An 11,656-nucleotide genomic window follows, 5' to 3' on the forward strand; every position below is an offset into this window, starting at 1 on the left:
ATGGAAGAGCCAAGTAGCAACCAAGGTGGATATAGCATGGCCTCGCCCTTTCGGGGAGTCCGGAAGCAGAAATGGGTGTCTGAGATTCATGAGCCAGGGAAGAAAACTCGAATTTGGTTAGGAAATTTTGAGACGGCAGAAATGGCGGCCGCGGCGTACGACGTGGCAGCATTGCATCTTAGAGGTCCCATAGCGCGACTGAATTTTCCCCAACTTAGGGACAGTCTTCCTCGACCTACAAGCTCGAGAGCTGAGGATATACGTCTGGCGGCCCAAGAGGCCGCTTCGTGTCTCAAGAAGCCCACAGGAGAGCCCAAGACAGGTAGCTCCAGCTCTAATCCGGGTCCAGTAAGAATAGAACTCTCTCCGAGTCAAATTCAAGCCATTAATGACTCACCTCTCGACTCACCCAAAATATGGATGAAGTTGACTAATGCCCTTGTGGTAGAAGAACATATCATATTTTCTAATGATATTGAGATGAGTGATAGAGAAGAAATACCTGATGATTCCCTATGAAATTCCTAGGTAATTCAATACAAGAGGCTATAGTAATGACCTACCAAACTTATTTAATTATATGGAGTTGCTTTTTCTAACCATACTATATTTCATGCTTGGTCATTTGATTTTTTAAACCCTGATGTATTGGGAGGAAAATAGATGACTTTCAAAGAATTACCTTTTGTAGGACACTTTTATATATAATTCAGTGCTGCAAGAAATTGAAGAAAGGATTAGAAAATGAATTGAGTTGGAACAGTGGGTGAGAGTTAGCATGTTCTTCAAATGGGTCCCTTTTAACATCAAATGACTTTTATATGGAGGGTCCCATAATCAGATGAAATTTTTTTTGACAACTCATTTGAAAAAGATTTTAGTGAGTGAATTTTTTAGTGAAAGGGTTAAAATTTCAACTCTCAGATATGCTACAGCTTTTATAGTCACGAGTGGTGTGATGTAATTTATACTGTTCCTTTTTCTTTTTCTTTTTCTTTTTCTTTTTTCTTTTTGGGTTTGTTTGTTTCCTACTTTATATGTATAAGAATGGAATTGTTGTTATAATAAAGTGGCTTTTGATTTTTTAGTGTACTCTTTATCAATATATTGTATATTATATATGTATCTAGTGTGAGACTTCTCTTTAATCAAAAGTGAAGTTGTACCAAGAAGTTCTGTGTTTGGTTGAAGTTTTAAGTGTGAGGAATATTAACTCTCTTCAATTCATTTTTGTATTATGGTCTGTCATATTTTCAGTTTGCTCTCCTGAGTCCCTATTAATTCTCTGAAGTTGTCTAAAGTTCTTTTAATTTTCTGGTCGTATGTATTCAAATAAAATAAAAAGAAATATGTCAAGCACAGAGAAAGGAATATTCAATTCATAAGTTAAGAATCAAATTAGAACTAATCTTTAACTTAACAATGAAACCATTACATAGTCCCTGACAACGACGTCAAAAATTAATGTGTCAATAATAAAAGATTACTCGTAGTAGAATGAATCCTTGTAACATATGACTATGTCGAGGGTGTCGAACCTTAAGGATTGTCGTAGATTGTTAAGTATGAGAATAATTCCAATCTAATTCAAGAGAAAAGATTGCTTAATTTGTTATTTTTCTATTTCTAATTGCAAAGGAATTAAAGATGATTGAAAATAACCTAAGTTAATTAAGAGATGTAGATATCAAGGAAGAAATGCTAGGGAATTGATTTCACCACTAACCTCATAATAATGGCCAATTATTCAATTTGGGGAAATTGACTTTATGTATAACTATAAAACATGTGGCTACAAGCACACAATGATAATGACAAGAAGATATGTATATAATCAACTATAAATCATTTTTAGTTAGCACAAATTGCCTACCTAACTACTCTAAATTAGGGTGTAGCACAACTTATCTTCCTTTAGCATGAATTATCAAAACACTTATTTATATATTTAATGAAAACCATTGCATGATCATTACTTTCATAATCACATAAATTAAGAGTAATTTGATTTCAATTAAAACAAAACCAGTTCTAAGATAAGATAACGAATTTCATTAAAACTGATTACAAATATTAAATCCCGATTGTTTAGCACAACTAAGTTAATTATCTAGCTAAACCATGCAATTAATATACATAATTAGAAAATTTCCCAAAGTTAAAATACAATTAAACCATGTTACTTGGCTAGGGTTACATAAATTCCCTAGGAACTAATGGAGAAGATAGAAAGCTTCATCATTGAGGAGTTCGCCATCTCTATTACGATCGATGCTAACCATAGTAGAAGGTTGTATTAACTGGGCCAGGCTTGTAAGATGTTTGGTATTCTTTTTGGAGTGGTTAATTAAGATTAGGGGAGGCAAAATTTGACATGACCCGCCAACACAACTCAAATACGACATGAGTTAAGCGAGGTTAGGTCGTAAACAGGTCGACACGATTAATCCGTTTAGTTAATCGTATCGTGTTTGGATTGAGGGGTTCAACTCGTGTAACCCACTTATTCCCATTTAACTATACGTGTCATAAACAAATTTATATTTAAGTTCCAAAATAACTATTTTAACTTGTATCTTATAATTTATTCTTTTGTATATTAGAGATTATTTAGTAATTTGGTAGGATTGAGACTTATATTTTTCTATTATTTATTGTTTGATTTAGTATTATTAATAATTTAAATAATATAATGTTTTGTTTTATTAAATAGGTCATTAAACGGGTTATACGTGTAGCCCGTTTAATAAATAGGCTAGTCGGGTTAGTATTGAGGGATATTGATACGATTATTAAATAGATCTTATTTATGCTGAAATATTTAGTAAAATACCCTTAAGTCTACATGACACGATTACGAATCGCGATCACGAATTGCCACCCTTAATTAAGATTGATCCTAGAGCAGCTAGGATAAATCATAATTTCATGAATTTTAGCTTCTCATCATCCTTAAGCCTTGAATCATCCCCGAACACGGTAGTGCCTTTCCCGATCTTTGGAAACATCATTAAAAGCCCGAAATAGGTAGAATTAGCCAGTTTTAAAGACAGGTACCTGAAAATAACCGAAACCAAATAAGTGACATAAGTACTAGTATATAAATATCTCTAAGGTGTTAACGTATATGTTGTTGGGAAACGTGTAAATTTTAAAAACTTTCTGAGAGATTTTTATATATAGATCTTGATTCATTACATAGAGACAAGTTTAATGCAAAAATAAAATATGATATATCATTCAATTAATAGATTAAATACTTACATCAAGGTTTGAGTAAACCTTAGATCCTCTAAAGTGAATGTTTTCACTTATTGTAGATTCCTTTTGCTAGATGCCTTCTCTTTGGATCTCCATCTTCTTGGTAATGGTCTTGCCTTTAGGAATAACTTATAAGCCTCTATGAGTGACCTTGAAAAACTAAACTTGTGGGAGCCTTCATTAAATGAGAACACTAACCCTAAAATTCTAGAGAGAAAAAAAATATATTCATTTTTCTTCCAAAAGTCACCTATAAAATATACATGGACCATGTATATATAGACAACATAAAGATAAGGAAAAGAAATAATAAATCCTTCTCAATCTCTAATTCATATATCTCAAATCTAATATGATTCCAATATCAAGTTAAGCTATGAGTGAGAATCTTTTGGGCTTATTATTTTCCTGGTTACAATGAATTAATAATTGGTCCGATCCATGGACCCAATTCAATTAATTTATAAATTAATTTCTACTCCACTAAAAGAAATTAATTGAACTCCAATTAAATAATAAATAACCTCTAAGTCAATGTTGCACTTTAACCCCTCTATGCATAATTAGTTATCGGATAAATAAAGCCATCAATCCGATTACTTAATTAATATATTTATTTTGGTACCTTTAATTATTTTCAGCTTGATCACAATAAAATATTTGTTTGACAAAAATAATAATTTAAATAAATTAATATATAATAAATTATTTTATTTAAAAACACACGAAGGCCTTCGAATTTACTTTGTGATCAACCATAATCAATACAAAATAAATACAAGTAGCAATGATGCAAATATTGAAAATATAACCCTCTAACTGTCAATTACATAATTACCCAAAGTGCCGGTTTAAGGATTCCGAAAATTCCGCCGAACAAATCAAAGTAATTACTAATTAATAAAAGAGTCTATACTTCTCTCATACTTAAAAGTTAAATGCCATGACGGTGATAGGGAGTAATTGCATACGACAGCTTTCGCAATATATCTCAACTTAACGTGGATCAAGTTCAAGTCTTAATTAATAATGAGTCCATTCATAATTACCGACTATGAACTATTTATGATTACTATTTATATTCATGTATTGATTGCCATCACATACATATATAAATATCTCTTGTAATCAAATGGACACTATCAATTCCATAATGAATCAAAACATAATACATTGAATTCACCAATTGTCTAAAACATAAATATTTCAGATATCTTAAGAACATATGTCACTTTAATCCAATTAAGAATTCGCTATGACAGGGCATATAAATGCTAACATATGTAACCCTAAGGGCTTGAATGTGCAACATTCAACACTCATCAATTCCACTTTTTAGGGTCAAAAGTTCTTATTTGCTCAGTTTTCATACTATAAGGATGTGATTTGAACATAAAAAAATATTATTTGCACAATATTCAAACTATAAAGATTTTTTTACACTTCACCCCATACAAATGGGATGCATTTACTTATAATGGACCTCTATGCTGTGTACGTAATATCAGTGCGCGTTCGAATTTTTTAGTTACTTTACTAGCTGTTCATTTGTGTTTTTACCATAAAAATTTAAATATATATACATACATACATACATATATATATATATATATATATATATGTGTGTAAAAATTTGGTTTTACTGATCTCGTTGGCCTATTATCGGTGTCAATGCTCCCTAACATCCCTATTACTACTGTTTGTTTTCACATTGGACTTGAATAACATTTAAAGTCATGCGCAGAGACGCAGTGCTTAGCATGTGATCGATGTTCTCCAATCCTATGAGTTGGACTTATTAGTTTGCTTTTGAAGTTTCACCTAACACGTCATATATGGCATCTACAATTTTCGGAGAAAGTTAATTTGCTTTTGAAGTTTCACCTAACAGATCACACTTGACATCTTCCATTCTCGCAGAAGATATTCAATGAGTTGGGAATGTACAATATTGTTATGTTCAGCTCTGTTGGATCACAAAATTCATCGACGTCTACACAAACCTAAAGCTAGTAATTAAGGTAGAGATAATTGATGGAGATGCCGGAGGTGATGGAGATGCAGAAGGAGCTTTTTGATTCCATAATTATAAAAATGGTCCACAACAATTACAACATATATAGATGCTCTCCACGATTTTGGGTATTCCGAGCCACGGATCCCCATCATGCACAGGTCCCTGATCATCTTTGTAAACAAAATGAAGACTTATATACCCCTGTCACCGTATCAATTGGGCTCTTCACAGATAGTTGAACACCTGAATTTGATATAACTTCCTTATTGGTTTAGGAAAAATTCAGTTTCTTGATCTGATATAACTTCCTTATTGGTTTTGGATTTCACAAAAGCAAGTTCTTATAGGACAAGTTTGGGACTCTATAAATATGAACTCTAATAAGATTTTAGAGTGTGTGAGAGTTAGAGATAAATTTGTACCAATACAAGAACAATTGAGAGAGATTGAGAGAAAATTCTGCATTGTAATTCTTCATTTTCTTCATAGTGAATTATTTTGGTGTGCTCCATGGACGTAGCCCTAAGATTTAGGTGAACCATGTATATCTTGTGTTTTTGTGTGGTTTTTTTTTTTTTTCTTTCGTAATTTCTTATTTATTCCTTAAACAACGTTGTTTATTTTGCGTTTCCGCCACAACAACTAGTATCAGATATGGTTGATTGTGCAGAGTAACTCTAACAACTGGTATCAGAGCCTTTAGTTAAGAACCTAGGGCATAAAAAGTGTTTGCCGAAATTTCGAAAGTCTTTCGATCAGATTTGTCCATTCGAGTGGGAGTAATGGCATCAGAAGATAAGACATCCACATCCATGATCGAGAAGTTCAATGGCACAAACTTTGGTTTCTGGAAGATGCAAATCGAAGACCTCTTGTTTCAGAAAAATCTGTATTAACCTTTAGGAGAAAATTAAGCTAGAGGATACAAAGGATGCAAAATGAAAATTACTTGATAGGAAGGCTCTTAGCACCATCAGATTGACGTTGTCAAAATCAGTTGCCTTCAACATTAAGAACGAGAAAACGATGATATCTCTCATGGCAGCCCTTTCTAGTATGTATGAATAGCCTTCTGCAGTGAACAAGGTGCACTTGATCAAGAAGTTGTTCAACATAAAATTGGTCGAAGGTGGTAAATTCAACGAACATCTAAATACGTTCAACGAGATAGTTAGGCAATTAGAGTCTGTTGATATCGACTTTAAAGACGAGGTCCGAGCACTGCTAATTCTAGGGTAGTTACCCGAGAGTTGGAGTAGCACAGTTACAGCGGTCAGTAACTTTGCTGGGAGACCAAGTTGAAGTTTAATGAAGTTGTGAGTATGATTCTGATTGAAGAAATCAGAAAGCAAATAGTAGGGGTTTCCACCAGTGGTTTGGCATTGAATGTTGAAAGTAGAGGTAAGGGTAATAGAAACAGAGGCAGATCCAAGTTAAGGAATGGAAGGACACAGTCTCAAAATTTCAGGAATTCCACAGATCACAGTGACGTTAAGTATTGGAATTGTGGAAATAAGGGACATTGCCGTGTTGATTGCAGACTTCCAAAGAAGGGAATCGAAAGAAAAACTGAAGCAAACGTTGTCTCAGAAGAATCAGATAATGCATTGATATGCTCTTTGGAGAGTAAGGTGGAGTCATTGGTTTTAGATTCCGGCGTATCATTTCATGGCACCTCAAGCAAAGAGTTATTTAATAGCTATGAACCGGGTAACCTTGGCAAGGTATATCTTGGTGACAATCAGTCTTACAGCGTTATTGGCAAAGGTGAAGTGCAAATCAAGTTGAATGGGTCAGTTTGAAAGTTGAAGGACGTGAGACACATCCTTGACTTGAGATTTTGGTGGGACAATTGTCAGATGAAGGTTTTGTTACAACCTTCAATGGAGACTCGTTGAAAGTTTCTAGAGGTGCTATGACCATTGCACGTGATAAGAAATCTGGCACTCTCTACACAACTACTAGTGCTTGTGGGTCTATAGCAATTACAGAAAATAGAGAAGATCACAACCTTTGGCACTAGAGACTGGGTCACATGAGTGAAAGGGGGATCAAGATTGTGATACTCCTCGATTCTAGAGCCACGGGTGATCAAGTCCGAGTACAGATCCAAGGGATACCAAACAATTAAGTATATAAACAAACATAGAATACAAGAAGAATTTAAAGAATAAATAAGCTGAAAGGAATCTAAATAATAATCCTTAAAAATTTAATTAAATAATCCAATACTTCCAAAACCTCCAATATTATTACAACTCGGGAATCCATCTAGTGGACCCCTAATAATATCCCAACTGAAAATAAACTAAACTAAAAAGGAAAACCAAAACTAAAATATAAATAATAGTCCTACGTGGTCGGAAGAGTAAGTGACTGTCTCTACTCAGCATGAACAAGCTCTAAGACTGGAACCGTCCGATACCTAAAAAATAATAGTAGATCAGGCCCACGAACAAGTTCTACTCTATTACAATCCAAGCAGAGACTCGATACGCAGATACATTCTAGACAACTCAATAATAGCTAAATAGTCCATATATGTATAAATACACACTATAGGACGCTCACTAGACTATAGGTCTGTCTCAACCTGAATAGAAGGCAACATGCAAATCGCATATAAAGTGGACATGAGTACCTAGACCTACCAGGGCACCCAGATGTCTACTATGTCCAGTTATCCATCCCAGGCAATATATGCGCCCTAACCATGATCCTAAGACTCAAACTCATATCATGGTACCATAATCATATATATATAAAATCCATCCAAAACCAAGGTATGTCATTCAACTGTTTATTGACTTGACACAAATATAAGTAGTACTTAACTTTTATAGTTAATCCATTCCTTTATTCTAGAATAGGTAGGACTTAGTGTTTTGAACTAATCCCTCCCTAATATGCCACCGTCCCATACCAGTGCATATAATCCACAAAACAGTCTAATAATTGATAAAACAGAATTAATTAGTTTATCAATTATAATCCAGAGAATGATATAATGTAAATCAAATAACTAACTAAGCACACTATATTGAATTATTATAAGAGTATAATCATACTATTCCATTTAACTTGCTAGAATAACAACAAACAATTAAATCTTCCACTTCCATTGACATCATGCAAATAAGTATTTAAATTTCATGATGTCCAATATTTTAGCATAATAGCATAGACTAACAATCCTGGGATTTTAATATGTTAATTTAGATCATTTAAAACCCCCCATTAAAGTCCATAATTTTATTATAGCCCCTAAAGTTCCAAAAATCTCAAAATTACACCCGTAGGTGCACTGCTAACAGGGGAGCCACCTCTCCTAAAGAGGGAGCTGGCTCCTCCCTTTGTGGAGCCGGCTCTCCCTCATGGAGAGCAATCTCTCTCTCTCCCGAAGCCGGCTCTCTCTATCCTAAAGAGCCGTAACATGAACCCCTTCATCTTCTTCACCTTCGACGATGTTAACACACCTCTGTAACTCTTTGTTAAGGTTCCTAGGAGTTCAATCTATGTCTCAAATTTATTCCAGAAACTCATAAAAACTCAGTATGCATCATTAACAACAATTAAAATACAAAAGATGCAACAATTGATAAGATAAATCAATTTTAATTTACAACATGTAATACAGTTAAAACTCTGAATTAATATGCATACAAGATCGATTTTAATATCCGATTAAATCCTAGAGATTATTTAGGCATGCACAGAACACAAGTCTAAGGGAAAGAGTAAGAAATAGAACTTGCCTTTGAGATTTCGGACTAAAATCTCAAGGTCATCTTCCTAGATTTTCGGCAATTCCTTAACTGTTCTCAACTCCTCTACTGCTCTTGGTTCAACCCACAAGAAGTCTTCTTCCTTCCTCCTTGGTCCAACCTTTAATCTATGGCTGAAACCCTAACTTGTTTTCTTAGTTTTCTCTCAAACCTCTCTGTATATCACTCAGCCTCTGCGTATACGTGAATAGGGTTTTTTTAACCTATGGCAAACATATAACGACATATATATAGGCTTAAAAACCTAATTCTAATTATACATAGAGAAGGAAAAGAATAGAAAATAAATATACAACTAAGTTGGCTATCCCACCACGTGATTTCATAAAAATATATAAAACCCTAAAACTATATTATACATATATAATGAATAATGATACTAATTTAATCATTAATAATAATTACTAATTAAACTAACCCTATATACATATATATATATATATATACATATATATATATAAACATCTATGGGTATTAACTGTACCCATTTAACCTCCTATCCAAGTAATCCATGTGACTAAAACCGTTGGTCCATTACTACTATCCAAGCCCAACACCTTAAAATAAAATAAACATTTAATCACCTAATTTAATTAACCAATTTATTCATTTATTCAAATCAAACAATTATTTCAATTTCCACATAAGCATACAATGTAAATGAAAACAAATAATTAAATTAAACAATTAAACATATAATCAAATCATCAATTAATCAATTAAATAAATAAAAATGCAAATAAAAGAATTAAAAAAAATACCGAGACTATCATTTAAAAATTAGGGGTATTACATTCTTCCCCCCTAACAAAAGAATTCTGTCCTCGGAATTCGCTCTTACCTTCTTCTAATATTTCAGGAAACTACGAGCGAATGACATCCTCCCGTTCCTAAATAGACTCAGCCTCATTATGGTGACTCCACTGAACACGCACTAAAGGTATAACCTTATCGTGAAGAATCTGATCCTGACGGTTTACAATACGACACGGTGGCTCCATATATGTTGCATCCGGTTGCAACTCAATCTCTCCAACATCGATATGCTGATACCGATCCTCATCTCGCAAAATTTTTTGCAACATAGAAACATGAAACACATTGTGCACATGGTCCAAATGATCCGGAAGTGCTAACCGATAAGCCACAACTCTAACTCGATCTGTAATCATGAATGGACCCACAAACTGCGGTGACAACTTTCCTTTCTTCCCAAAACGCATTACTTCTTTCATAGAAGACACTTTGAGTAGAACCTCTCCAACCTGAAACTCTAATGCATGAGTACAATGATCGGCATAACTCTTCTGCCTACTCTGGGCAGTACGCATAAGATCCCTAGTAAAAGCAATCTTCTCCGAAGTATCCTTAATGAACTCAGGACCCAAAAATTTTCTCTCTTAAACCTCCATCCAATAAATAGGAGATCGACATGGTCGGCCGTACAATGCCTCAAACGATGCCATACCAATAGTCTTCTGGAAGCTATTGTTATACGCAAACTCCACAAGTGGCAAATAATTCTCTCAGTGGCCCTTGAAGTCAAAAACACATGAACGAAGCATGTTGTCTATAATTTGATTAACCCTCTCGGTCTGACCATCTATCTGAGGATGATAAGCAGTGCTAAGATGCAACTCTGTACCCAAAGCATGCTGAAAACTCTTCCACAATCCTGACACAAAGCTCGAATCCCTATCTGATATAATAGATAACGGAATGCCATGTAATTTCACAATCTCTGTAATGTAAAGTCTTGCCAACTGCTCCGAAGTGAAGTCAGTGCGAATAGGCAAGAAATGAGCTAATTCAGTCACCTATCAACGATTACCCAAATAGAATTATGATCCTTGAATGAATTAGGCAATCCCTCCACAAAATCCATAGAAATGCTCTCCTATTTCCACTCTAGTATAGGTAGTGGCTGTAGAGATCCTAGTGGCCTCTGATGATCGATCTTGACAATCTGACAAGTACTACACTGAGAGACAAAAATAGCAATGTCCTTCTTCATACCTACCCACCCACCAAAACTGCCGCTTCATATCCTGATACATTTTGTCTCCTCCTAAATGAATAGAAAACTCAGAATGATGAGTCTCAGTCATCACATCCTTTCTCAAATCATCAGCAGAAGGTACTACTAAACGCTTTTTGTACCTCAGACCTCCATCAGTCCCAACATAGTAAAATGGAACCTCCCCAGAAGCTATCTCTGCAACTTTGTTAATACAATGCTGATCCGTGAGTTGTGCCTTTAGTACTTGTGAATGATAGAAGGTGTAACTACCATGCAAGCCATAAAAGCATCAGACAACTCATCAACGGTCTTCAAAGCATTCCACTCAGTGGTGAATAAAGCAGAAAGACTTGCATAGGGTCGACGACTGAGTGCATCTACCACCACATTCGCTTTCCCTGGATGATACTGTATAGGAAAATGATAGTCTTTCACAAGCTCTAACCATTGGCATTGTCTCATATTCAGCTCCCGCTGAGTGAATAAATATTGTAGACTCTTGTGATCACTAAATAATTTGAAGGCCTCCCCCAACATATAATGCCTCCAAATACGTAAGACAAAGACTACCAC

General features: G+C 34.5%; 1 protein-coding gene across 1 annotated transcript; it reads left to right on the forward strand.

Annotated features, from left to right (window-relative positions):
* Positions 1-519, forward strand: LOC132273285 (ethylene-responsive transcription factor ERF021-like). Its single transcript, XM_059774275.1, has one exon. The coding sequence runs from the start codon at positions 1-3 to the stop codon at positions 517-519; it is 519 nt and encodes a 172-aa protein (XP_059630258.1).
* Positions 520-11,656: the final 11,137 nt, after the last annotated feature.

Source organism: Cornus florida, unplaced genomic scaffold (genome assembly GCF_030987335.1).
Source record: "Cornus florida cultivar Cherokee Brave unplaced genomic scaffold, ASM3098733v1 CherokeeBrave_3.0.0_Hap2_Chr09, whole genome shotgun sequence".
NCBI classification, from domain to species: Eukaryota; Viridiplantae; Streptophyta; class Magnoliopsida; order Cornales; family Cornaceae; genus Cornus; species Cornus florida.

Coding starts and splice junctions, on each gene's coding strand:
- LOC132273285 (XM_059774275.1), top strand. CDS start 1: ATGGAAGAGCCAAGTAGCAACCAAGGTGGATATAGCATGGCCTCGCCC.